Source organism: Mycena indigotica (assembly GCF_014461135.1).
Source record: "Mycena indigotica strain 171206Taipei chromosome Unknown Mind.scaff0007, whole genome shotgun sequence".
NCBI classification, from domain to species: domain Eukaryota; kingdom Fungi; phylum Basidiomycota; class Agaricomycetes; order Agaricales; family Mycenaceae; genus Mycena; species Mycena indigotica.
The window spans coordinates 3357172-3384855 of NW_023503006.1; the positions used below are offsets into that span (position 1 = coordinate 3357172).

Here is a 27684-nt window from a genome sequence, read left to right on the forward strand (position 1 = left end):
CGTACTCACAAGATGTAGTCGTTAGGCTAATATTGTCTATTCTCCGGGCTTCAAACCTATCTTCGTGCTCCTCAGACCCACTCGCAGTCGGACCACCCGACGTCCCGATACGGCCCGAGCCCCGACGCTGACACGTGGTACACTGTGTAGTAACAGAAATTTGCGAGGTTCTTATAGAAATGAATAATCCATGGATAAAGAAATCTCTAAGGTGATTTTTGACTAAGTCCAATACATTGTAGGCTTGTCAGCAGTCTATATAGTATGAATAATTTGAATAATATCCTTGAAGTCTATATACCAATGAGATAATTAGCAGAGAATGAATAATGATAAATAATTAAAGACCCAAGACAGTTGGCCTGAGTTCAGCGCTGTGACACTGTGTCACAGGTGTGACAAATTTCCGAAAAAGGAAAAATTTTACCATTTGACAGTACAATCATTAGAGAATGTCACAGATCATCACAAAATCAAAGTTGTATGTTTTGACCATATGAACAACTTTTATTAAGCAGCTTATAGTGCCCGCTGAACAGTTGTGCCAGTGCTGCCCAATCACTAACTGATCTAGAACTGATGAGCCTCTAACTCCATAACTACTTCAGGCAAATACATGATTCAAGTACTACCAGGAAGCCTTTGACTAGCACCATTAATTACCCATGCTATTTTATCACTATGATACCACATAATGACTGTAGTCAGTTCTCAGTCATAATAAAGGGCATATCTGGCACTTGAACCAATATGTGGTAGGTGACTCATATGTTCAGATACTCCATACCAGGGCTCTGGTATTTCAGTTTCAGACCCTGAGTGAATATAGTACTAGTAATGCAATGTATCCACACATCAGTAGTATTTGATCTCTATCAACCGTGCAAGATAACCATGGATCTCTAGCTAGTTAGGGCAGATAAAGGTGGGAGAGTGCTCATTTGAAAGGTATACCACCCTATCATTATCTTATCCATTTAGCCGTATCATCTGGTACCATGATATCAACCTATTGACTGCCAAGCATGATTCAATACTGAGCTAGGGAGCATGTTGCTGTAAGGGCAACCCCGGAGGCCTGAGATCAAGGTCCTAGCAGGGGAGGATCCAAAGAGAAGAAACTCTAAGAGTCCGCCTGCTAGGGAGCTGACTATATACTGCTTGTCCGTAGCTGCTGCTGTCCAGAAGGCTTGGGCGGCGTCACAGGCGAGGTCCCAGGGCGACCGTCGGGAGGGCATTGACGGATTGGTGACTGTGCGGGCGAGATGGAGGGCCGGACCGGAGTCGGAACCGGAGTCGGACCGGAGTCGGACGCGTCTCCGAGGGGCCGAAAGGGGGGCTCCCCTGACATCACCCCCCCCCTTCGAATGCGGCGTCCCGACGCATAGACCGGAACAGAATCGAGTCAAAGGTCACGGAAGCGATATGCCGTGGCTTGCCAGGGTACTTACGATAGAACTCCGCAATTTTCTCCGGGGCGAAGACGCGGTCGAAGTGGACCCACTGGTCGTGCGACGCGTCGTAGCCTTTCCATCTGACAAAGTAGTTCAGCTGTTTATACCTCACCCTTGCATCCAAGATTTCCTCTACTTCCCACTCCGGGACTCCGTCCTCGAGGTCTGGAGGGGGCTGGTCATAGCCCGGGCGTCTATCGAAGGGGTCGTCCTGGGCGAGCTCGAGCTTGACGACGGTGAAGACCGGGTGGAGCTTCGAGTAGCGCAGAGGGAGGTTGAGCTTGTAGGCACCTTTGCTGATCTCCGCGACTATCTTGAACGGTCCGAGGCGGCGATGGGAGAACTTTTCCGAGGGGCAAGTCGTCCTGATGTCAGAGGCATCCAGCCAAACACGGTCGCCAACCTTAAACTCCAGAGATGGAGTGCGTCTCCGGTCGTAGTAGCATTTGTACTCCTCTTTGGCCTTTGTGAGTGCAGCCTTGGCTTCAGCAACACCAGTGGCGATCCGGTCGCGGAACTCATTCACTGACTCCATGGCGGAGCGGACTCTGGGTTTGAAGCCCATGCGTGGAAGCCAGCCCGAGTCCGCCATGAGCAGGACTTGTTGCATGGAGGAGTGAACGTGGTTGTTGTAGGCAAGCAAACTCCGCGGCCGGAATCAGCTCGTCCCAGTCGTCCTGCTGATAGTTGGTGAAGATCCGCAAGTACTGCTCCAGCTCCTGGTTGACGCGCTCTGCCTGACCGTCTGTCTGCGGGTGGTATGCGGTGGACGTGGCAGGCTTGATGCCGATTAGACGCCAAAGTTCTCAGGTGAAGTCCGCGATGAACTGCGAGCCGCGGTCGGAGACGTACTTCTCTGGAGTCCCATGGTGCCGCCAGACGTTCCGGTAGTAGAGGCGGGCTGCCCCTACTGCATCGACCGTTGTATGACACTCCGAGAAGTGGGCGCGCTTTCCGAGGGTGTCAACGACGACCATGATCGCGTCGTACCCATAGGCTTCGGGAAGCTCTACGATGAAGTCGACGGAGACGGTATGCCAGCGTTCCGGGGGCGTTTCCGTGGGGTGCAGCTCTCCGTGGGGCAGTCTCCGGAGTGCCTTGGTGCGACAGCACAAGTCACAGGTCGCAACATACCGGCCGATATGGCGAGACATCTGAGGCCACCAGTAGTTCCGGGAGACCAACTTCAGGGTCTTGAAACGACCTGCATGTCCGGCGACTCGGGTGTCATGGCAGAGCTCGATGATGCGTCTCCGGAGGTCCTTGTCCTTTGGTACAATGATCTTCCCTCAGAAATGGAGAAGACCGCCGGAGACGGCCCACTCGTCAGACCGTGAGGAGCGGGGGCCTCGAGCTTGACCTTGAACCTTAAGAAGTTGCCGGGCCGCTAGTGCGACGGGCTCCTCCAGGTCAGGCTCACCGGAGAGGGCATCACGGATGTCGCGGAGGAGTTCAGAGCCAGGACCGGAAACGGAAACGCCCTCGAGTGCGCGGACGTGGAAGAGTTCAGGCCGCAAAAGGACGACATCGGAGTTGTCGGAATCAACTCTGTGGTCGGGTCTCCGGGAGAGGGCGTCAGGTCGACCCATGTCGCAGCCAGGCTTGTGGTGCAGCGTGAAATCGAACCGGGAGAGGTACAGGGACCACCGGGCCTGTCTCCGGTTGAGGTGCTGCGTCTTCCTGAAGTACTCCAAATTCTTATGGTCAGTCCAAATCTCGACAGGGTGCGCGGCGCCCTCGAGGAAGTGTCTATACTCCTCGAGTGCGCAGATGATCATGAGCATCTCCTTGTCGTGGATTTCGTAGTTGCGCTGGACATCATTTAAGCTTTTGGAATAGAATGCTACAGGGTGCCACTTCCTGTCCGGGGCGGATTGTGAAAGAACCGCCCCCGTCGCATAATCAGAGCTGTCCGCCTCGAGTAGGAAAGGCTGTGCATCGTCCGGAATCGTCAGAACCAATTCCGAGGTGACCGTGTCCTTGATCGCTTGGAACGCGGAGGCCTCCGCATCGCCCCAAGTCCATTGCTGGTCCTTTTTGGTGAGCACGAAAAGAGGGCGCGCAAGGGTTGAGAAGTCCCGAATGAACCTGCGGTAGAAATTAGCGAACCCAAGGAACTGCTGAATGTCCTTCTTGTTTTCCGGAGTCGGCCAAGCGGAGACGCCTGCGACCTTGACAGGGTCCATTTCGAGGTGGTTATGGGAGATGATGACTCCGAGGTACTTGATTGACGATTTTTCAAAGTCGCACCACCTGTGGATTCCACATATCCTCTCTAATTAGAATGACCATTACCCCCCACTGGTCATTCTAATTAGAGAGGATGACTCTGAAACCCCTACGCTGTGATAAATACTCCAATAAAGCTGCTATAAAGTGAATAAATCCCAGGCTGAAACCTTGCAAGGTAACCTCGGGCTTAGACACCAACATCAGTATGTGACATCACATCATCACAAAGGGATTAATTAGAAACCAGAATACAAGGTTATTATATAAGGAAGAATACTAGCTAATGAGAACATTGTGGAACTTAGGCTAGTTGAGGTCCCTAGCTTACAGAATCATATAGTGTGACAAGTGTGACAAATTTCCAAAAAGGGAAGTTTTTGCTATTTGACAGCACAATCATCAGATAATGTCACAGATTGTCACAAAGCCAAAGTTGTATATTTTGTCTATACAAGCAACTTTCATTAAGTAACCTATAGCGCCAGTTAAATGGTCATGCCAGCACTAGCCAATCACACTGATGAGCCTCTATATCCATAACTACTTGAGGTAAAGACATGATTCAAGTACTACCAGGAAGCCCTTGAGCAGTATCATTGATAAACCATGCCATTTGATTAATATCCATACCATATGATGACTGTATTTGGTTCTTAGTCATAACAAAGGGAATATCTGGTACTTAAATCAATATGTGGTAGGTGACTTATATGTTCAGTTACTTCCCACCAGGGCTCTGATATTTCAGTTTCAGAACCTGAGTGAATATGATACTAGTAAGGCAATGTATCCACACATCAGTAGTATTTGATCTCCATCAACCCTGAAAGATAACTATGGATCTCAAGCTAGTCAGGTCAGATAAAGCTGGGAGAGTGCTCATTTGAAAGGTATATCATTCTGCCATTATGCCATCCATCTAGTCATCTCATCTGGTACCATTCCATTGACCTATGGACTGCCAAGTATTATTAAATACTGAGTTAGGAAGCATTTTGCTGATATCTTGGGACTGCATCCATGGAATCTTATGATCCAAGTTAATATAGTAACATATGATGGTCCACTACATCTCCACCTACCTTTGACCACACAGTCAGTGCTAGGGTCATTCAATTCTTAGAGACCTTAGGTGCTATATAGCCCAGGATAGAGATATGCTATAGGGGAAGGGGTACTACTTTCTGGGAGGTGGACCATACCCCTACCGATATACTCAGATCCCCCAGATTTATAAAGGTCATGCTATGGTGAACTCATTATTTTTGGAATAGATAACACTGATAATGGTACTGTGAGAGATCCACAATACCTATGAGGTTGATTTAAATGCTGGACAGGTTAATTTGAAGGTCTATACCATCCTACATTCAAGTCTTGGATCATACTTGAAATTATCTTCTGACCAGTTGTAATAGCGAAGACACTCTCTTTTGCTCTATGGGTACCTACCCTCTCTTCAGCTACCTTCGGTGGCACATGCTAGAACCACAACTGATTATGGTACAGGGTCCTAGTAGACATCCAAATATCCTCATACACTCACCTCAATGTCCAGTACTTAGTTTAGAGGCCCTACTATTCATGTAAACTAGTTCTGAACCAACCTGTCTTTGAATGTCGACCCCAATTCATCCTCCACGGGCATTCAGAGATCAATCAATGCATGTAGGAAGGTCTAAACTCTTTAGTGACTGAATTCTAGATAGTTGGATCTATGATCAACTACCAGATGATAGCTGTATTGTCAATATGATATGTAATACCATTCATAGGAATATTGGGGAATAACAGCAGATTACATGCATACAAGCTAATTTGAGGGATATTATCTCATCAGAGGACCCCCCTGTATACTCCCTACCCTCACTCCAAAAGGGGTCCATCACCTCTGACTGAGTTATGGGAAGATTGGCACTATAGAATACATGGCACCTATACAGACATATGGGATGTCTGAAAATCAATGGGTTTCTCAGAGCTATCATAGACATTCATCAATGTATAACCCAACTTGGATCATGATTATCCATGCATTCTTGACCCAGCTATCAAGAGATCATTGTGCTTGATTAAATTTAAAACAGAAAAAACTACAGAAAAGTGGTATACTAGGATAGTCTAAAGCTATGGGACTATGATCACTTCAGAACATAGAAAGGCTAGGTCACTGCCTACCTCCTAGTAAGACAATCATCTGAATCCATTAAGAACTCATGGAGATATGGCAAGATCAAGACATCTGATGGATATCTATTAGGTAGTGCAGCACACAGATAATATTATATTGATAGGGATATTTCTTGAGTAGTACTTCCATCAGCTCTGTAGCCTGTCCAGTTACTGAAATATCATCTTATCAGTTGTAATCAGCTAGTGAATCATGATTGGCTAGTGCTGGCACAACCATTTAGCTGCTACTGTATGTTACTTAATAAAAGTTGTTCATATAGACAAAATATACAACTTTGGTTGTGTGACGATGTGTGACATTCTTTGATGATTATAGTATCAGATGGCAGAAATTTCCTTTTTTGGACATCTGTCACACTAGGTATCACTATGTAACATTGTGACTCTGGCGCTGTAAGTTACCTAAGGGTGTAATTATCTATAGCACAATATACTCATATTAGAGTTTGTGAGAAAACCCCTTAGTGATGTCACATACCAGTATCAAATTTCAAGCCCGAGTCTTATACTATAGAACCCAAGTTACCTTAAAGTTTGGGATTTATACACTTTATAGCAGCTTTATTGGAGTATTTATCACAGCGTAGGGGTTTCAGAGCCATCCTCTCTAATTAGAATGACCAGTGGGGGGTAATGGTCATTCTAATTAGAGAGGATATGTGGAATCTACAGGTGGGCGCAGTAGGGGGGAAGGTTTCGGCAAGTGGTATGGAAGTGTGGGCTGCAGCGATGACGGCAGGGGTAGGGGCCGGGACTGTTGGAAGAACCCAGCGAGTGCCGTCCCAAACGCCATGGAATGTAGGACCAGGAGAAGGGGGAGCAGGGGGTGGAGCAGGCGTACCATACTCAAGGCGGTCGAGACGGTCGGTGAAGCGAGTAATTTCGCTCTGCAGGAGCAGGCAGTACGAATACAGGTCGACAGGGACGCCAGGAGTCGTCATTGGGGAAGAGCAGGCAAGCACAGTAGGGTGAGGACGAATATAGGAGATAGAGAGGATCAACTGGGGCTAGAAGAGTGCCAGAGTCGATATAGAGGCTTTGGTATGCTGTCAGGGGATGAGGGTCCAGGTGCCTAGTTGATACCAAAGCCGGGGGAACAGCCCCACAGCCAACTACTTAAGTACAGGGCTATCTGCGCACGGACTAGTCACGTGATCAGTCACAGCTGTCACATCACATGCTCCCCTTACAACGACAGTACAAAAGTGATCTGTAGAAAGTTCTCAATAAGCAGATTCTATTGCTATATTTGGATATTCTGAATCCGTTAGTTGTTTCCTGCAACTCGAACCCCCGAACACACACACATACACAAACAATTAGTGGATTAGTAGATTAATAGGGTTGAGGTCTTGATTGAACTCCTCTATTGGTTCACTTTCCCAGTGTATTAACGCGCTCTGGCATATGTGAAGTGGAGGCCGGGTGTGAAGGGTGTGAAGAGTGACTAGTGTGACATGTAACAAGCTGTCATGGTCATGTGCTATCCATGGCCCACATGAAGCGCAAAGTACGAATCCTCAGCAGCAGCTCAGGCAGTGTCAACAATGTAAACTCAATCACCCTGGGGCCATTTGCGCAGATGCAACGCTCTGCGGTGACAAGATTGGCGCACAGGAAAGCCCTACTGAGTGAGCCGCGGCCCACCACAACTGTTTGCAATTCCAGCACTAATTCTGCTCCAGGTATGACGCGGAAGGAACGCAAATGGCTCAATGACCTCCTACCCCCAGCACCTACTGAAGACAAGCAGAAACACAGCCAGTTGGAAGACCAGGACAATGACAAAAACTGGGTGGACACCGAACTCACCGCCAAAGATGTTCTCGAGGGAAAAACGATAGAGCCCAGCCACGCAGGTGGAGAGCTCTTTGCTATACTCGAACATGACTTAGCTGAAGAGCTATATGGACAGTTGGTTTTGCTATATTTACAACTCTCATGTCTACTTCCAACCGTTTTCAAAGGTCATTCAAGTCACCAGCCGATAATCGAACTCGCCATAGTCAAACTCAGCGCTTAATCGATGGTTTTCGCTGGCAGCAAGAATCAATGCTTCAGGCCTATCCAAAGTGGTGTACTTAGGATGACAGTGAGAAAGAGGAAGTTCGCTGGGCTGAAAATGTGGATGGTAGAAATTTGACCATGACCATCGTGGGCCTGACATGTAAGCATTAACTCTCTTTGTTCAATTGCTGTCTTACCATGCCCAAGTTCGAAAGCGGATCGCACTGGAGCTGGATGAGCACCACATGTAGTGCTCTCATTTCGCATCCCATATTCACCCAGCACCCCATCCGTTGCAATTACTATTGAAGCGCTCAAGCATTATCGAGTTTTGCGCATATGCACTGCCCGTGCTTTGTTGTTCAGGCCCTTGTCAAAACTTGATGTGATCTACACAAGGTACCATACCGACAGCACCTTCCAGCCCAGTTTTCCATTGCATTGATCTATATCTCAACATGTGCCGTCTCGCGGAACAATCTGTGCTGAAGATTCTTAGTCGAGACAGCTCTGGATGGTGTATGAAGAACGATTGTCCACCATGTGCCTACAAGCTCAACAGCGAAGAGCCCCTCCTCTACAATCACCTTCTTACCATCGACGGCAACAATTCATTGAAGTGTGTCGATGGCAATCGCTCATTGGCAGCGCGGCAACGTGACGAGAACATACTTTTTGTTGAAGGAGAAGGTGGAGAAATAGGCGTGAAATCGTCTTGCCACAGCGAAAGGCCCTGTCGTTGAGCCAACACCAAACCCCTGCGAGGACCGTTGGCACAACATGTCGGAGACCCTGACATCGAAGATGTGGGCAGTCTTTGACCAGACAGGCATTTTTACATGCCTTTGTCCCCATGGCTTTACAGTCATCATCTCGGAGATGGTTAAAAGCAGGGAGCTGTAAGTTCTAACTTGTCTGTTAAGTGCAATTTGCTGATGCCAGTCTAGCTCCAAGTACCCATTGGCTGTCATTAACGAGATTCTCAAATACCTCGACGAGACTTGCTCACATATGACATCGGTTGCAGCATTGAAACAACGATTGCCAACAGCCCGCTTAGGGAAGAGGCGCGGCGTTTGGGGCTGAAATGTCTTGTGGGGCTCTTTCATGGCCACGCACATAATCGCATCTGTCAGCTGGAGCATCTGCCATCCTATGTTGAAGGAGCGGGACTCGAGGACTTCGAAGGCTGCGAGCGAGTGTTTTCCAGGTCCAATAGCCTTGTCAATACATGCCGCTATGCGTCCCCTTTTCATTGGAAGCAAGAAATAGCCTCATATTTCCAATTCTCAACATATGCGAACATAAGTAAGCATTTCCCAGATTGCCATGGCTGAATTGACTCTTATCTAGGCACATTCTTATGCAACAACTATACACAAGCGCTCGATATAACAGCTGGCGAAGCAGACTTTTATTCAGCAATGGCCTTGCATGGTATCTAGAATACCGAGGAGTTTGAGATGGGGCTCGGCTGTGAGCAGGACTACCTACTTGGACTGCAGGCCAGTGCCAAGTCAAAGAAAGAGACGGGTGCAATCGAGTATTTGCGCAAGCTCCAGAAGCTGAATGCTCGAGAGCGTGTTCAGCAGGACACAGAAGTGGTGCAAGGAATAGAGGAGGAGCTACAGATTGATAAGCGGTAGATGCCAAGCTCAGCAGAGTGGAAGGCGGCTGTTGAAGAGATGCGCCGATTTGAATATCCCAAGGCCATCGATCATATGGAGCTATTGGTGGTCCAACATTTGCTGGAGCTTACGAAGATCAACCAATCTGGAACTTGTGCATTGAAGTCCATTTTATTACATTCCTTGTTCTCACCTGTCCAAGGCTACAAGCAACGTCGACACATTGCAAAGTCATTGCAAACATGCTCAACAGCAGTCCGAAACACAGTTGAGCACTATAACAAGGCAGCAGAGCTGATGGTCATGGATGCTATCAAGCTGTTAGTGAAGCCACGACCAGCGTGTAAGAAGTAAAGAGCTCGCTGAGATAGCGCGCTGTGTAAGGGCAACCCCGGAGGCCTGAGATCAAGGTCCTAGCAGGGGAGGATCCAAAGCGTGAACATTGGTAAGCGAATACAAATGAAGCTGACCTAGCAGGGGAGGATCCAAAGAGAAGAAACTCTGAGGGTCCGCCTGCTAGGTAGCTGACTATATACTGCTTGTCCGTAGCTGCTGCTGTCGGGCACAGAAGGCTTGGGCGGCGTCGCAGGCGAGGTCCCAGGGCGACCGTCGGGAGGGCGTTGACGGATCGGTGATTGTGCGGGCGAGATGGAGGGCTGGACCGGAGTCGGAACCGGAGTCGGACCGGAATCGGGCGCGTCTCCGGGCCGAAAGGGAGGTTCCCCTGACACGCTGGTTGATGGTCAGGAGCCCTGCGTAGGGCTCAAGCATGCTTGCTCGTAATCGAGGACCACCACAGGAGTAGCGTGGAGCAGTTGCACGTGTGCTCAGGCCTCTGGTGGGTCCAAGGTGGCGTGGTTATTGCGCTGTTCTCACTTCATCATGGAAGGCGAGAGCAAGATATATTCTGCACGTGACTCTAAGTCACGCGCTGATGTAAATACATTAAATGCAAATATGTACTAAGTCTGAGTTAAATGTTCGTCTGATGCGCTTGATGGCCGACCCTCTTCACATGTTCCCCTGACAATCCATTTCTATGAAGATTACATAATTCTATATAGCTTGTCCACTGGGCTAGACATGATAGTACACAGTAATATATGAGGTGACTTTTTTACTTGACTCTTCAGAATAAGAAATAGTCTTGAGATATTTGAAAACTTAAAATCATTTGCTACTCCAAGGAAATCACTATAAACTATACCTACCTATACAGCTATGCAGTACATGTCTATTGAAAACTAATACTAAATAGTATCCTGCCTTTCAGTAATTCATCAAGACTTCAATCTGTAACAAGTCAATCTTAGCTTTTGGTAATAAACAATTAAGTTACCAGGTAAGAAACTCCACTTCATGTTCTTCAGCCACTATTTCTCTATCTGTATTTGCTCAAGCTTCCCCATATTCCTTGGCTATATGTTCTTGAAGAATTTTGATGACTTGAATATGACCCTCCACTATTGCAGCATGAAGAGCTGATACCACATTTGTATCTGAACTCAAGTCTAGCAGAGGTTGCAAAATTTCTGTATGACCACTTGTTGCAGCAGCCTGGAGAGCTGTTCTATACTTTCCAGCAACTAAATCCACCTGTGCCTCTGAGTTCAGCAGAAGCTCAACAATTTCTATATGACCACCCATTGCAGCAGCCTGGAGAGCTGTTCCATAATATCCAGCAATCAAGTCTATTTCTGCACCAGAATTGATAAGAAGCTGGACAATTTTTATATGTCCCTTTATTGCAGCAGCTTGAAGAGCTGTTCCATACTTGCCTGCAACCAAGTCCACTTGCGCCCCTGATCTGAGCAGCATTTGAACCAGTCCTATATGTCCATTCATTGCAGCTGCTTGGAAAGCAGTTCCATAATAGCCAGCAACTAAATCTATTTGTGCATGTGAATCAAGAAGAAGTTGAACAACTTCTGAATGGCCATTCCCTGTGGCTGCTTGGAGTGCTGTTCCATAATAACCAGCAATGACATTTATTTGTGCATTTGAATTCAGAAGAAGATCAACAATTTTTATGTGACCATGTGCTGCAGCTGCTTGAAGAGCTGTTCCATAATAGCCAGCAGATAGGTTTATTTGTATATCTGGTATGGTAAGAAGTAGCTCCACAACTGCTCTATGACCCCTTGCTGCAGCTGCCTGAATAGCAGTTCCATAATTGCCAGCAACTAAATTTATGTCTGCACCTGCACGTATGAGCCACACTATAAATTCTGTATACCCCTGTAGTGCAGCTGCATGAAGTGCAGCTCCATATTTACCAGCAACTAAATTGACCTGTGCACCACTGCTAAGCAGCTGCTTAATGACTCTTATCTGTTCTCCAACTATAGCTGCCTGGAGAGCTGTTCCATACTGGCCGCCAATTACATTGATTTGTGCACCTGAGAGAAGAAGAAGTTTCACTACTTTTGTATCACCCCTATATGCAGCTATATGGAGTGCAGTTCCATGGTTGCCAGCCACTAGATTGACCTGTGCACCTGAGTGAAGTAGAATCTGGATTATCTCTAGATCACCCTGTTTTGTAGCAGCATGTAAAGCAGTTCCATGCTTGCCGGCAATCATATCAATCTCTGCACCTGCATTAAGAAGAAGCTTGACCATCTCTGTCTGACCACTCATTGAAGCTGCCTGAAGTGCAGTTCCATACTTCCCAGCAACCAGATTGATCTGTGCACCAGATTTAAGCAGAAGCTCAAACACTTCTAAATCCTCATTGATTGTAGCAGCAGCAGCATGGAGTGGAGTTCCATATGTCCCAGATATTAAATTAATCTCTGCACCAGCATTTAGAAGAAGTTTAGTTATTTCTAAATGACCACTTCCAGCAGCTGCCTGGAGAGCTGTTCCATTTTTCTCTGCAACCAAATCTACTTGTGCACCATTATTGAGCAGCATTTTGACAATTTCTAGAGTGCCAGTTGCTGCAGCAGTATAGAGAGGTGGTGGGAAATGCTTATCAAATAAATCTATAAGTGCATCTGAGTTGAGCAGAAGCTGTACAATGTCTTTATGACTATTAGCCACAGCATAATGGAGGGCTGTTGCATATGTCCCATTATGAGAATCTACCTGTGCCCCTGAGGCAAGAAGAAGTGTAACTACTTCTGGACAGTTGTTTGCTGCTGCAATATGGAGAGCTGTTCCATATTCCCTGTCAGCATACTCCACATCTGCTTTCTTGCTCAACAAGATTTTCACTATTTCATAATGTCCATTCCAGCATGCAAACCACATTGCTAATCCTTGATCATCACTTCTCTCATCTGATAGATATTCTACCATATGAATCAGGTTCCCAGCAGCTGCAATGCATAATGGTGTCAGTAGATTTGACTTTCTTTCTAATAGAGACCATAGCCATTGCCAGCTAGACTCTGACCAGCTGTTCCATAGTCGGTGCTGTATCATATATTGTAGAAAGCTGCTCAGATCATCCATTAGTTCAACTTCTGCTCTTCCTATTGCGTGAGCCAGGATATACTGAGCATATGATAGCAGGGGATGACTATAGAGTCTGTCGATATCTATAATATTCTCAGGAGCTGGTAGACAGTGCATATATCTGATAAGTGTTTGTGTGATTGTGACCTCCATATCAATGGATTCCTCAAGCAATAAGTTCTGAAGAGGATCCTGGGCTGTAGGGTGCACAAGACGTATAAGCTTGGTTTCCTTCTCATGGAGTAGAAGGCCATGGCATATATCAATAAGAAGGTCAACTCTGACCATGTGTTTACTTGTTGGCAGTGTTTCATTCACAAGTACCATTGCAAGTGCTGTCTGCAGCTCAATTGCTGTCAATGGTCTTTTTGCATACAAAACCCATCCCAAAGCCAACAGAGCACGTTGTTTATGACTCTTAGGCTGTTGTTTGATGCATTCTATGATCTGTTGATAGCTTGGAGTCAAACTATCAGAAAGACTATCTAGAGCAATTTCTAGTGCCTCCTGTGTAAGAGCTTGACTAAGAAGTGGAAGTTGGAGTTTGACAAACAGAAACCTAGAGCTAGATTAAATCAGATGTTCTCTTGCAGGTGCTTTCACTTACATTCCATTTGCTTGGGATATCATCTTGCTTATGATCTGATCTTTCAGAGTTTCATCCTCAGATATAAATTCCAGGAGAGTAGGATGCTTTTCAATCTCAGTCATGATATAAGTTTTGAGATCCTCTTTATTGACTTCAAGGTCAAGAAAAGTTGTGGATGACTGAGGTAGAGAAGGTAGACCTGAATGAAATCTAGACATAATCATCAAATGCACATTCTCTCCTAGATCAAGAAAATATTCCATGAGTATATCAGGTATGTCATACTCATCCAATGCATCAATGATGATATACACATCACTAAGCTCTTGCAACAGGATTCTGATGAGCTGTCTGATGTTATATGAGCTTATAGATGTGAGACCCTTCTGATATGACCTGATAAGATCAGTAGCATGGTTGAGACTTCTGTCTAAAACCAGTTGCCTCCATACTGCGCCAACAAGATTCTTCACTGTTTGAGACTCAGCTTCTTGGGAATCCAAGTAAAGTACAGCAACCCCAATTCTGGGGTTTTTGTACTGAATTGTGATAAGGAGATCTACCACCCTAGAACTGCAGAGTATATAAGCATCCTAGGTATATCAGATATTGGCAGTCTTACACAAGCACAGTTTTGCCCATACCAGCTGAATCATTCAATACAATAAAATAGCCAAATAATTAAATCAACTTACAAATGCCAGAACACCACAGGATTTTTTTTGGATTTGTCATCCAGTCTGAAAAGCATGGGTGGGCCAAGAGCCATTCACCGGTATTTGCAGTTCGAGTGTTGCAGATTGCTTGGTGTCGACGCCGAAAATCAATATGTGAAAGCCAATGCATAACTTGTACGATGAGTATTGTTAAGTATAATATGGTGGATTGATTTACATTCTATTCTTTCACCACTATACGGCAGGAATGTCATGGATCTATGTCTGTAAGCACATATCTCGTTGAACGGAACAACGGGTATACTGTTGAGTTTCATCGCTCTCTTCCATAAATTCACGCTTCGCAGCTAGCCACCGCTCAGCGTTCGTGATCTCCCAAACAACTGGAGCGACAGACCTCGGAGGACCCTCATGAACTGGGAATCCTGGTGATGGCTCACTGGCATTGTTGCGGGAAGAGACTCGTAGCAGGTCGCGCTGGATGTGGTCGTGGTCAAGAGCAAAAGGGACGCCGCCATATGGCTGTGACACCACCGCCCCACTGTGTGTGAGGCGGTTCCCAGGCCCGTGGGTGGCAAATACTAATTCGGGCAATGCGAGTCATGCGGAGTCACACGGCGACATCCTTGTTTACAAGATCACACTCGCCAGCGCTTAACCACGAACTTGAACTTGAATGCGGACGGGATGTCGACGACTGAGCCGTTCCAGAAGGTGGACGCCAGACTCCGGAGCGGCGGGAGGTGCAAATTTATGAAGCCACTTTTTTTGGCGCCGGGGTGCCAGTGGGTATATATGGGATGTAGGGTTAGCTGGTGATAAGGACAAGCTATGATATTGCACTGGAATCAATGCTCCGCCCGTTCCATGTCCCTCTGTGGCACAGACCGGCTCCTGCGGCCCCCGCTCCCTCTTTGCCAGCCGCTCCGCATTGCTGCACCGGAGTCGCGATGGCCTGAGGTGAAGGGCAGCACGCGTGGCGAGATGCCGGTGAGGGGCGTAATCTACCGAAGGATCAAGTTACATAGACTCGGCAAGACAAACCATCTTCGGACAGGTATGCGCTGACGCCACAAGAGGCCTCTGTAAGGCGCTCGCGTTCTTTCAAGTCCTCTTCCGAGTCGACACCACTGCCTAGAATGGAAACGTTCAGCTATCTCTTGCGATCGCGAAAAAAGCGGCAGACGCACTTCATGCGCCACTAGTAATGCTTTGCCTCCTGACGATGCTCGTTACGTCCAGTACTGGAGGCCGAGGTCCGCGACCAGCGGAGCTCCTTTCGACGTGCGTCGGGGGAGGAAGAGAGCATGACGACGGGACCAGGGCCCGGAAGCAACTGGGCGGGACGGGCCGAACGCAGTTTAGCCGCGCGACAACGAACAACGGACAACGGGACAACGCCACCTCATGGAGACAGTGGCGACGCCGGAGTTTGGACGGGCGCGAGGAGGGGTGTGGTTGCCAGCGAGTTGCCAGCGAGCATACGTCGGGCTTTGGTTACGCTTACGCTTACGCTCATAGTATCCACGCAGCGCCGACTCGCCGAGAGTTATCGCAGCATTCGTTCTCTTTGTCGGCGCTCAGCGCTCAGCCAGAGAAAAGAACAGAAGCTGGCGGAAGGGGCCATCGCCCAAACGATCACCCCCTGCGGACGGGTGATCCGATCGACCCACATCGCATGCTTGGCGCTGTCTATATAAAGCGCCTGCCGGACTAACTTCCCGCTCTTTCTTCCCTTCCTTCACCCAAGCTCTTTGGCCGGCGCCTTTTCTTTCTTCTTTCTTCAGCCTTTCTTTCTTTCCTCCCAACCACCACCACCCACCCCCCTCGTTTATTTCGGCCGGCCGACTACGCTACCTCGCATCTCTCCCCAGTCCACACGCACGAAGAACTCACTCACGATGAAAGTCACCATTGCCACCGTCATCCTCGCGGTTGCCTCCTCCTCGCTCGCGCTCCCGTTCCCGAACCCATTCAGCCGCCGCGGTGGGCCAGGCAAGCGTGGCCTCTGCTGGCCATTCTACAATGCCCCGCTCGACCCCGCCAAGTTCAACGATGGCGGGTCGGTCAACCTCATGTGCGTGCCACCCACTCCTCTTCACTACTTGCTCATATTTACGTCAGCTATGACTACGAGACGTTCCCCCCGCCGTCCTCAAACGGAAACGGCGGGCTGAACTTTATCGGGATGCAGCGCTGCCTCGACTGCGAGTCGTCACCGATCGCACAGCTGCAGGCGCGCCAGAAGGAGCTCGGCTTCTCGACACTCTTCACGCTCAACGAGCCCGACATCAACAACATCTCCCCGCAGACCGCCGCGGCGTGGTACAAGCAGAACATCAACCCGCTCGCGATCAAGAAGGCGCTGCCCGCCATCACATCGTCCACCAATCCTGGCCAGGGGCTCGACTGGCTGAAGCAGATGCTCGACGCGTGTGCGGGGCAGTGCTTCTTCGACTACATCAACCTGCACCACTACGGCCCAGACCTGAAAGCATTCACCGACTTTGTCAACCTCGCCCACTCCCAGCACCCGGATAAACAAATCGTCGTCACCGAGTTTGCTTTGCAGAATCCCGCGGGTGGGCAGGCGGCGCAGGCGGCCTTTTACCGCGACGCGTTCAAGTTTTTGGACGCCGCGCCGTTTGTGGAGATGTACTTCCCCTTCGTGGCCACCACGCCGTCGCTGTTTGCGAAGAACGATGCGGCCGGGGCGGCCTTTGTCGGCACGGGCTCGGCGCTGTATAATGATGATGGCTCGATCAGTGCGGCGGGCCAGGCGATGTTCCAGTAGTGTAACGATCCACTTTTTGTTTTTCTTGGGCCAATTTTATACCTTTCTGCGCCGGTCAATCAAAACAAAAGCAGGCAGCAAACGACATTTGCCTATGACCGTCACCCAGCCAGCGCTGTGTCGAACAGAGATGTGGGTCGTTCCCGTGATCTCCCGAGGGTGCTCTGTGGGTACAACTTGGGGCAACTTAAATTGAACCACTCTGTCGACGTCGGCTTGGAATTCCGCCGCATGAAAAAGCAAAAGTAGATCATCTTTATTCCAGCCTGAGGGCCCGCCACCGCGGCGAACGGTGCGTTGCAGAGGCACATATTCTCGTCTGTTGGCACTGATGCTCTGTCGGGCTGGATTGGGCATTGGCGGGATACTCACCGAATATGCAGATGTCGAATGACTAGAAGCAACAGTGTTCGTTTTGACACAAGTTTGAATCAGGCGCGATCCAACGCAGGTAGTAGTGGTGATGGTACCGGCCAGTTAAGGCTCCAACCAAATACAATACAATACTCAATATATTGGGTTATAACCCAATACAAATATACAGGGTGGCAAAAATTTTGTAGTATAGAGTATATACTGTATACTATTGAGTTTTCTCAGAGGCCTATATAGGCAGTATATGTGGGTCATACAAGGTGTTATAAACTCAAATTCTCTCAGATGAGGCATTTTCTGAGTCTTTGTTACTATACTTTCTGTGACTATATCTGATATCTGACTAAAAGCTCAAATGCTGCTTTCACCACAGCTTCAAACTGACTCAGACACTTAGGGTGCTGTGAGTAATTCCTGAGGAATTACTCACAGCTGTTTCAAAACTGTTTTGAAACACCCCCCATTTCGAAACAGTTTCGAAACCGGCCGCTTACCGGGGCCGGACCACCCGGCGCTCGTAGCCGGCGATGGTTCCAGTCGGTCCGAATCCAGGCCAACTGAGCTTAGCGACAGGAACTCCGCGGAAGTCAGCGACGGCTCGGCGATGGCCTCAGTTGGCCGGCGAGGCCTCAGTTGGCCGGCGAGGCCATGGCATCCGTTGCCGATGGGGTGGTGCAGGTATCCGGGAAGCCATGGGCCGGTCGCCGGAGTCACGTGTCGGTTTCGAAACCGGGTTGACCCCCGGCCGATTTCAAAACTCACACGTGTTTTGAAACCGGTTTCGAAACTGTTTTGAAACACGTTCAACTCACAGCACCCTACAGACACTGACCCAACCAACCAATCTTATTGTTATATTCAATTTTCAGTTATATTGCTGTCAATAGAAATTTATAGCACAGCCAAAGTATAATAATCATAACTCTAGGTTAAACTTCAAAATTTCCATATAAGGAAATTTGATTACAATTAAAATACTGCAAGTATTATAAGAAGAAAATTATAGTCAACTATTGGCAAGACATTTATCTTATTCCTCAGTTTTCTCTTGATCTGATATCTGTGTATTCACTGTTTTACTATTATATTTGACTATTCAAAGCCTTGGGTAAACTCAATATCATCTTTTTGCAGCTCTCAGACCCTCAGGAACTATAACTAAGATATTATTATTGTCCTCAGCATATGGCAGAACTATGCTAGATAGACTAAGATAGTTAATAATGATCAGGATTACAATACATGAGATAATATTCTAAAACAATATATTATCTACTATATACTCAATATATTGGGTTATAACTCAATACTATCCATATCCCAATACAATACAGCCTTGGAGTGTATATGGATAGTAATTAGTTGGAGCCTTACGGCCAGTTTCAAAAGTTGGTGCCACAGATGACAGGAAGATAAAAAAATGGGACACGCTGGCATCATGCCAAGACCCGGCACCGCGGCGAACGGTGCGCTGCAGAGGCACATCTTCTCGTCCGAGTCTGTCACACTGATGCTCTGTCGGGCTGGATTGGACATTGGCGGGATCATGATGCAGATCACCGACTGGGCATGTATGCGCAGATGTCGAATGACGCAAATCAACATTGTTCCGATTCGTTTTGACACGAGTTTGAATCAGGCGCGATTCAACGCAGGTGGTGGTGGTCATTCGTTGTTGTTGTTCAAGTTGTTACACAGTAAGATTGCTTCCCCTCGGGCCTCAAGAAAGCTACTATTGGACTTGACATTCAAGTTGACGACGCCCAAGCACAGCGGAAAAGACATTATTAAGTATACCTTCAAGTTTCTGCGTCGGTCCCGGGTCAATCAAAACAAAAGCAGGAATATGGCCCCGGTTTTCTCGTCGGATATGACCCGGCTGTGTCGTCGATTATTCTCGACTTGTGCCATGGCCCATGGCCAGTGGGTCTCGTGTGCACAGGCCCTCGGGGAGCCACGAACGTCGGCTTGTCATCGCGCCGCATGAAAAACGAAAAGTAAACATACCGCAATGGCTTAGGGCCCGGCACCGCGGCGATCGGTGCGCTCCAGAGATGCATCTTGTGCTGATGGGGCTGGGCTGGGTTGGGCATTGACGGGATGCAGACCACGAACTGGGCATGCCCAAGCGCCTACCATCAAGATTAACATCCCACAAGCAGAATCAGGAAATTTGTTGTCGGCAGCTTGGTTGATGATGCATTATTGAACTTTTTGACTGCTTGAACAGCTTTTACCGTAAAAGAATTCATCTATCTCCCTGCCGGGGCCACACCGCGATCGCGACATTCCGCCCGCTCCCCGTCGCCTGGTTAAACAAGTTCACCGCTCCCACCTCCATCTCTCCCTCCAGCTGCTCCGCGACCCACACCACTCGATCCGCCACAATCACGCTCTCCACCAACGGGCCCACGAGGCAGCGCAGCACATGCAGCGCGCCCAACCCAGCCATCCGCCGCTTCTCCCCCGGCGCCAACTCGCTTTCAAGCGGCACGCCGAGTTTGGCGCTGGCAGCGGCGGTAAATGTCTCCCAGGTATCGTAGACCGCGTTGTTGAGCCGCCCCAGTCGGCGCATAACGGGCTTGTCCCCCGTCCCACTCGGTGCACCCGGGGTGTCTTGCTGCAAGTTTTCGCGATGGGCGAGCCGCCCGCCGAGAATGGCGCGCCAGACGACTTTGCGGAGCGCAAGCTTGGAGTCGGCCCAGGCGGCGGGCGAGCGTGCCCATTCTGCGGGGATCTGCGCTGCGAGGTGGTATGCGGAGCCGGGGAGGGTGGTTGGCGCGAGGGAGCGGAGATGTGTTGAGAGGGGAAAGTCTGCGAGTCGATCAGTAAAATAACACAATAGTCTTTCCGGTCTTTTCAGTCCTTAGTGAAGATCAAAAGGACCTCACCAAAGACCGAAAAGACCTGAAAGAGAAAGGACACCAAGTTCGATATATGAATAGACTTACCGCCTGGCGCGAGGAGGTTGTAACAGCAGCCTACCGCCAACACACCGACTGGCCTCCATCGAGATGATTGGCGTCGTCGTTGCTCGAAGACAGCGCGGAAGATGTCGGGCGTTAGCGAACCACACGCATGCAGCGCGACAAATAGCACTGGTTGCTCTTCATCTTCGCCAATCCAATCGTCCACCGCAGCCAATAGTGTGTCCGGTTTAATGTAGATCGTCCGCTGTGCAATCTGACCGTCTCGTTTGTCCCGCGCCATCATCTTAGCCGCACCTGCAGTCTGCACCTCGTTGAAGTCGAGCGCCAGAAGCTGCACATCCACGTTGGCGGATTGGAGGTAAGTCTGGAGCGCGCGCGTGAGGTAGCCCTGGCCAGAGCCCACATCAACGACACGGAGTCTTCGTGTTTCATTGGCGGTGAAGAGCTTGGGGAGTAGCGTAGACATATAGGCGATGCATTGGCGGACCTACTGTGTCTTCATTAGGTTACAGCATTGACAGAGATTAGAGACGCACCTCATGCAACTTCTTCGGCGACAAACCGGTGCTCTCCACTTCCACTCCGCTCCCATCGACCGTACACGCCCGTGGGAGGGCCAGCTGTACGAGGTCGTCGATAAGGGATCGGATTTGCTCCGGCAACTTCAAGTTTTTCGAGTTGCTGCCAACTTCTTCCTCGTAGTCGTCGGCAGAACGCCGGCGATACTGGGACATGTAATACTCCAAAACGCCCTCCCAAAGGTCCTCTCCTCGCCCGCCATTGTCTTCGTTGTCTTGCCCGCTGACCCATTCGCACCACCATTCCTCCCCGAATACGTCCTTTTGGTCTGACTCTGCTGCTGTCCAGCTGCCCAAATCGTTTGGGTGCGTCGCTAGCAGGGTCTGCACGAGCGGGGACTGCAGCAGGGCAAGTGCCGGCGCGAGCGCGGTGCGCAGGTCCTCGGGCGGCATGTCCATCGTCGTGGTGGTGAAGAGAGAAGATTGCGTGGCGGTGCATTCGGCCTATCAGTACTTTTTTCAAGGTTTTCGGCCCAGGCGATGTCCATCCTACCTCCGAATTAGGCCCATATTTTATCAGTGTATGTCCACTGCCCTCAAACCGGTACCGACGATCGCGAAAAAGATTAGGTTGTCCGGACTCCATGAGCAAGCGATGCGGCGAACGCTGCGTGGCAGAGGCCAGTGAGCGAGCATCTACAGACATACTGGATGCTGCCTGCCAGTGCCAGCATTCGCCATCCTCAAAGTTAAACTTTGAAGTACTTAAATTACTCGGAGTCCATGTTCAACTTGCTATCTTCCCAAAGTCGCACTACTCCGCAGAAAGTAAGAGCCTCAGCCTGGCCTACCCAAAAAATTCCAACTCATCCACCGAAAATCATGGCAAAGACCGCCCCGCGTCGAACGGTGTCACTGTGGTTGTGCATAGAATTCTGATTTTTATTTTGCTGCAATATGGATACTCTGCGCGCCACGACTGGGTCTGCCAGTGCGCAGCAATAGGAGCATTTGAGGGTAAGTTGTTTGGCAGGATGAGTCACAACATGACTGACGATCATCGTCACTCCGGCCCTCACACTTGCTCTCAGCCACCGGCTCTGCGCGCCGCTTTGACAAACCTGATGCTAGCATGAAACCACCATCGGGGGCTCCTTGATACCTCATCGCGGGTACTGGTGATGCCTCGATCCGCGTCATGCATTCAGTTAACTGTTAGGCGATGGGAAGCACGCGAATCACCGCGTCGGTCAGGTATATAAAGCGGGAGGACATCACGGCGCCGGCGCACTCTTTTCTTGTTTCTTTCTGCCCCCATCTCGCTTTTTCACGACCCCTTCGCGTCTCTCGTTCACCGCTACCTACCTTCTTTTTCGGCCGGCCGACAATCAAGCATGCAGCTCACTCTCCTGTCCTCCGTCCTCCTCGCCCTCTCTGCCTCTGTGTTCTCCGCGCCTGTGGAGGTGTCGCTTGCGACGCGCAGCGGCCCGGGCAAGCGCGGCCTCTGCTGGCCGTTCTACAATTCCCCACTCAACCCCGCCAAGTTCAAGGACAGCTCCAACTCGGTCAACCTCATGTGCGTTCTCCATTTAACTCATTCCAGTGAAAACTTACATATGGATAGCTATGACTACGAGACCTTCGCCCCGCCGTCCTCAAACGGCGCTGGCGGGCTCAACTTTATCGGCATGCAGCGCTGCCTCGACTGCCAGTCGTCGCCCATCTCGCAGCTCCAGGCGCGCCAGAAGCAGCTGAAATTCTCGACGCTGTTCACGCTCAACGAGCCCGACATCAACGGGATCAGCCCACAGACTGCGGCGGCGTGGTATAAGCAGAACATCAACCCTCTGGTGCGTGGGCAGACTGCTATCGATTCATTTTTGCTAATCAAACGATGCAGGCCATTAAGAAGGCGCTCCCCGCCGTGACGTCCTCCACCAACCCCGGCCAGGGCCTCGACTGGCTGCAGCAGATGGTGGCCGCCTGCAACGGCCAGTGCTTCTTCGACTACATCAACATTGTGTGTCGTCTTTCTTACTTCCATATTCTATACTCACCATCCTCCCCAGCACCACTACGGCCCGAACCTGCAGGCCTTCAAAGACTTCGTCAACAAAGCGCACGCGCAGTTCCCCGGCAAGCAGATCGTCGTGACCGAGTTTGCGCTGCAGAACCCCGCGGGCGGGCAGGCAGCGCAGGTCGCGTTTTTCCGCGACGCGTTCAAGTTCTTGGACGGCGCGTCGTTTGTCGCGATGTACTTCCCCTTTGTCGCGACCACGCCCGCGCTCTTCGCCAAGAACGACGCGAACGGCGCGAAGTTTGTGGGCACCGGCTCGACGCTGTTCAATAACGACGGCTCGGTCAGTGCGGTGGGCAAGTTGATGCTGGCTTGAGTGGTCAATCTGATTATTTTTTTAAATTCATGTTTTGGGTATTTGGACTCCGGATCTTATGGAACGTCTTCTCCCTTGAACACGGAATATCCCTCGAATATCGAGAGTGGGACTGGCACTGGCTGGTGCTGATTAGTGGGAGTGGGCCAAGTCTCACTCCCACTCAGGCTGGTTTCGTCACCCCTTAGGACATATAACTAACCAGCAACCGTTTCACGCCGAGGCTAGGGAAAGGCTACCTCAAGGGTACCTGTAGGATTATCGCTGCTGCGGATGGTCGGAAGGTTTCACCATGTGTTTTCGCTGATGCCGGGGGTTTCATCAGATATTGCTGTGTCCCTCCGTGCCCTATAAAACCAACGCAGAAAAGCGGTAAAGCACAGACCACATCGTTCTCAACATGCAATCCCCACTCATCCGCCTTGCCCTGCTGCTCCTCGCTGCGGCCAGCGCCCACGCCGCCGCTGCCCCCGTCACACATGACGCCCGGGTCCTCGTCGAACGGCAGTGCAGCTGCCGCTGGGTCGGGGGCGAACAAGTCTGTACCGGTTCCAAGTGCCCCTAGTCAAATCGCGCCCGTCGTCGTTGTGAGTCATACTCAAATTCTCGATTCGAATTCGGTCTGACGCCTGCATCAGGAAAATGACAGTGTTGATAGTTACAACCACAATCTTTTCCGTCAGACACAACGAATACTTATTTCCGTTTAATTGTGATTATGGTCAATTATTGCTCCTTGTGTCAAGTTTTGTTGTGGAGACTCACCTTGAACTCAAATTTAAACTGAAATAACTCAGGTCACTGTACATTTTAGTATCGGCATTTGTACAGCGTGCACTGGGCTGTTTCCACAATTTTTTCCCTGTGAAAAGTTAGGTCAAAAATTTGAAATTTTTAAATAAATTTTTTCTAAGTCAAAATTTGAACCTTTTTGACAACTTTTGCCTGAAAAATGTCAGAAAAAAAAAACTTCAAGTTTTTTACCTGATTATTACTAAGAAAAATTTCATACTAGAAAAAACTAGGACAAGATATTTATTCAAGTGCTCGAAGGACAATTACTCGAAATCCATCTTCCGCAGCGTCGCCCAGTCTTCCAGGCCAAAATACGAGGGCAGCTTCTCCCAAACGTCTTTGCGCGCCGCGTCGAAGCTTGCTTTGGCCTTTGACAGGCAGCTTGCGCACTGTGTGTTATCCCATGCGCCGGAGGCCCACGGCTGCAGCTGCATCGCCACAAGGTCATGGTCCAACAACACTTGGATGAGGATACTGTTCCGAAACGACGCGCAGCGCGACGCAGTCGCACACCCGGCCCACGATATGCTCGATTGCGCCCCAAGCCAGCTGAATGGCCCATCCGCGAAGGTCTGCGACATTTTGACGTATGCTTTCAGGCACGCGACCTCGTCCTGCTTGTCGTTGAGCTTCGCCAAGTCATCACCAAGAAGCTGGTGGGCCGTGAGTAAGTAAAGTAACGCGCCTCCAGACGAAGCCACATACCCCTTTGTGCCCTTCGTCATCGAGGAGCTTGTAGAAGGCACCGGGCAGAATCGAGTAGAGCCCGAGCTCTCGCGCCAGATTGATGATTTCGACACATGCGACGGTCGTTGTCACGGTGTCCGGGATGCTGAAGTGGGTCCACACAAGCGTCTGCTTGTCGAAGTCCTCGAGACTAGTGGGGAACTCCATCTTGAGGAGCCCCAGACAGTGTCTCCGCAGCCCGGCCATGTCGTACTTCTTGCTGAGTCGCAAGATAGCGCAGATCGGCGCTACGAGCGGACGCGCGGGGTTATAACATCTAGAGCTCGGTATTCATTGTCAAGAGAGCTCTAAAAAAGATGGCTTACTCTTGGGGGAACATCGCACGCAGAAGATACGTCCAGTCCTGACTCGTGTCCCCGGGTAGATCAACGACGGGGCAGCCTTCGACTAATGGCTCATCTGGAGGCAACGGGAGCGAGAACATGTCGCGAAAAACGGGTGAGTGCATCGCGAGAAACGACCGGGTCAGCCGGAACTGGGTCGACTGGACTTGCAGGATGACGTTCCCATCGTCAAACCAGTATTCCGTCGAGCGCACAATGACGGGCTGGTCGCCCTCATCTTCCGACTCCGTTCGCCGCCGTTTTGCAGGCGGTGCCGACGACATGGACGTTTGGGACAAAGACTCAGAAGTGACAAAACGTGAACGGCAAGTTCTGGGCCGCGCACGTTGGCAGTTCGAACCTCACCGTAGTCATTTTATTATGTGCCTTATCATGTTCACGCGTCCACCACATTCAGTCAAGGCCCGCCGGCGTGCCGCCGGCCACAAAAGATCCATTCAGCTCAGCGAGGGACAATCCGGATGGAGAATAACTACACCTTATCTTTTCAGCACCTACTTAGAAGGCCGCCACATCAGAGTCACGCCACGGCGTCGTCACGGCGGACGGTCACTGACGGACGGTCACGGACCTGCTTGTCAGAAAACCCCATGTCGTCAGAACCACCAGCGAAGAGAGGACGAAGGCCCGGGAGAAGACGCGCAAGTGATACAGCGCTCAAAGACTTACTGGTTCGACGACGGGAACGTCATTCTGCAAGCTGGGTCGGGCCAATTCCGCCTCAGCAAATCGATCCTCGCCATGCACTCGCCCATATTTCGCGACATGTTCTCGCTCCCGCTGCCGTCAGACGAGCCTCTCGTCGAGGGCTGTCCCGTCGTAGTCCTAGCCGGGGACGCCAGCGAAGACTGGGAGCATCTTCTGCATGCAATCTTCCCTACAGAGTGCGTGGCATGAGCACGCAGATGACTAATCTACGACCGCTTTCCACAGGTGCTTTTACCCCCGTGCCAGCCCGACCGTGACGCAACTGCTCGCTGTCCTGCGCCTCAGCAAAAAATACGACATCACTAGTTTCCGCAAACACTGTGTGGGTATTCTTAAGCAAGAGTTCCCGACGAGTCTCTCCGAGTACGAAAAAATACGGGGGGCATGGTTGCACATATTCGTCCCCCCCGACACGGACACGTCTGCGGTCTGTGTCCAAGTCATCAACCTCGCACGCGAGATCGGGCTGTACTCCGTTCGATGAATAGCTGGATATATACCAGGGGACGGTCAGCCGCCAAAAATATGTATGTTGTTTTTCTTGAACGCGTTCAATCATCTTGGGACTTGGACTGATAACTGCGAAAGTTGACTAAGTGGATTATCCAGAATTTTACCCAAGCGGGGTAAGCCTGAGTGGGGACCGAGCGGGACTAACACTACTTATACGTCGGACTCGTCGCCGGCCCCGAGTCTGGGTCCCGGATCATCCGGCGGCGGCCCCTGGCCGCTCGATGCACTCGATCACCGTCGACTTGAATCGATCCAATCGATAAAGTCCCCATACCTACGCCACGCCCCAACGGTGTGGCGTGCTTGCATCTCCCCACCACAAGCTTTGCTTTTCTTCTCCCATAGCGCTCTAACAACCAATGTCTGCCGCTCAAAGAATATACATCAACGCTGGAGGTACGCACCGGCTGGTCCGGATGAGTATATACGAGAATAGTAGGACTGGGACTCGCACAGTAGGACTCAGTCCTACTTTGATGGGTCCCAGTCCTACTCCCGCGGCCCCGGAATGGGACTCGCTTCCCACAAATCAACCACACGTTGATGGATCGACAACTGTCGCATCAATAGGGTTGCGGCGCCGGCCGCGGCGGCCGGGGTTTTCCACCCCGGACCCCGACCAGGGGCTTCGCCCTGGACCCACCCTGCCGGGGGCTTTCGCTCGCCGCGGGGCCCGCTGCGCGGAGCGTGGGACCTCCTTCCGGCGACTTGTTTGCTGTTTCAATGTCATAAGCACCTTTTTTAACGGGGTGGCGGCGCCGGTCGCGACGGCCGGGGTTTTCCACCCCGGACCCTGACCAGGGCTTTGCATCGGACCCCACGCTGCCGCGGGCTGCCGTTCGCCACGGAGGCCCGCTGCGCAGCGGAGCATCATTCATTTGTGTTTGATTGATTTTGTGATCTTGAGTGTCGTTTTATCACTCGGCTATGCACTGTTGGCAGCGTCCACATGCCATCTATCATATCAAAGTAGGACTGGGCTCATCAAAGTAGGATTCAGTCCTACTTGGTGAGTCCCACTCCTACTATTCTCGTTACTGCTCGGTCCAGATTTCACAGCGCAGATCGGCGTCGCTGAATGCACGTGTCTAGGTGGCATCGGCGGGGCGGGTGGGGGCGGAACGGCCCGGGGCGGGCACGGCGGCGCAGGGGAGGGGGCCCAGCTCCACTTTTTCGGGCGGCGGGAACCACAAGTAAGCACCAGTGCGCTCGTCATTGCATCACGATGCTCATAGCCGCCCAGCATCCAGGTCTATCACGGGCCGCGCAAAGGCACACGTCGTCTCCCGTCTCCCGTCCCACATGCTGACCCAAAGATGGTACAA

General features: G+C 50.4%; 4 protein-coding genes across 4 annotated transcripts; 2 read left to right on the plus strand and 2 right to left on the minus strand.

Moving 5' to 3' along the window:
- Window positions 1-15954: 15954 nt before the first annotated feature.
- MIND_00881200 (Glyco-hydro-cc domain-containing protein) lies at window positions 15955-17036 on the plus strand (the record flags this gene model as incomplete). The annotated part of the gene is made up of 2 exons (XM_037365467.1): window positions 15955-16319; window positions 16367-17036. Exons 1-2 carry the CDS (start codon window positions 16144-16146, stop codon window positions 17034-17036), a joined length of 846 nt encoding a protein of 281 aa, XP_037218709.1. The 5' UTR covers window positions 15955-16143.
- A 2623-nt stretch (window positions 17037-19659) lies between these two features.
- Window positions 19660-21318, minus strand: MIND_00881300 (Methyltranfer-dom domain-containing protein; the record flags this gene model as incomplete). The annotated part of the gene is made up of 3 exons (XM_037365468.1): window positions 19660-20225; window positions 20363-20828; window positions 20878-21318. The coding sequence occupies 3 exons, from the start codon at window positions 21316-21318 to the stop codon at window positions 19660-19662; spliced, it is 1473 nt and encodes a 490-aa protein (XP_037218710.1).
- Window positions 21319-22253: 935 nt separating this feature from the next.
- On the plus strand, window positions 22254-23252 carry MIND_00881400 (Glyco-hydro-cc domain-containing protein; the record flags this gene model as incomplete). Its single annotated transcript, XM_037365469.1, has 4 exons — window positions 22254-22435; window positions 22484-22709; window positions 22760-22879; window positions 22929-23252. The coding sequence occupies 4 exons, from the start codon at window positions 22254-22256 to the stop codon at window positions 23250-23252; spliced, it is 852 nt and encodes a 283-aa protein (XP_037218711.1).
- A 1058-nt stretch (window positions 23253-24310) lies between these two features.
- On the minus strand, window positions 24311-25413 carry MIND_00881500 (BTB domain-containing protein; the record flags this gene model as incomplete). The annotated part of the gene is made up of 3 exons (XM_037365470.1): window positions 25100-25413; window positions 24753-25050; window positions 24311-24700 (listed from the first exon to the last, which is right to left on the minus strand). The coding sequence occupies exons 1-3, from the start codon at window positions 25399-25401 to the stop codon at window positions 24311-24313; spliced, it is 990 nt and encodes a 329-aa protein (XP_037218712.1). The 5' UTR covers window positions 25402-25413.
- Between the last annotated feature and the right edge of the window lie 2271 nt (window positions 25414-27684).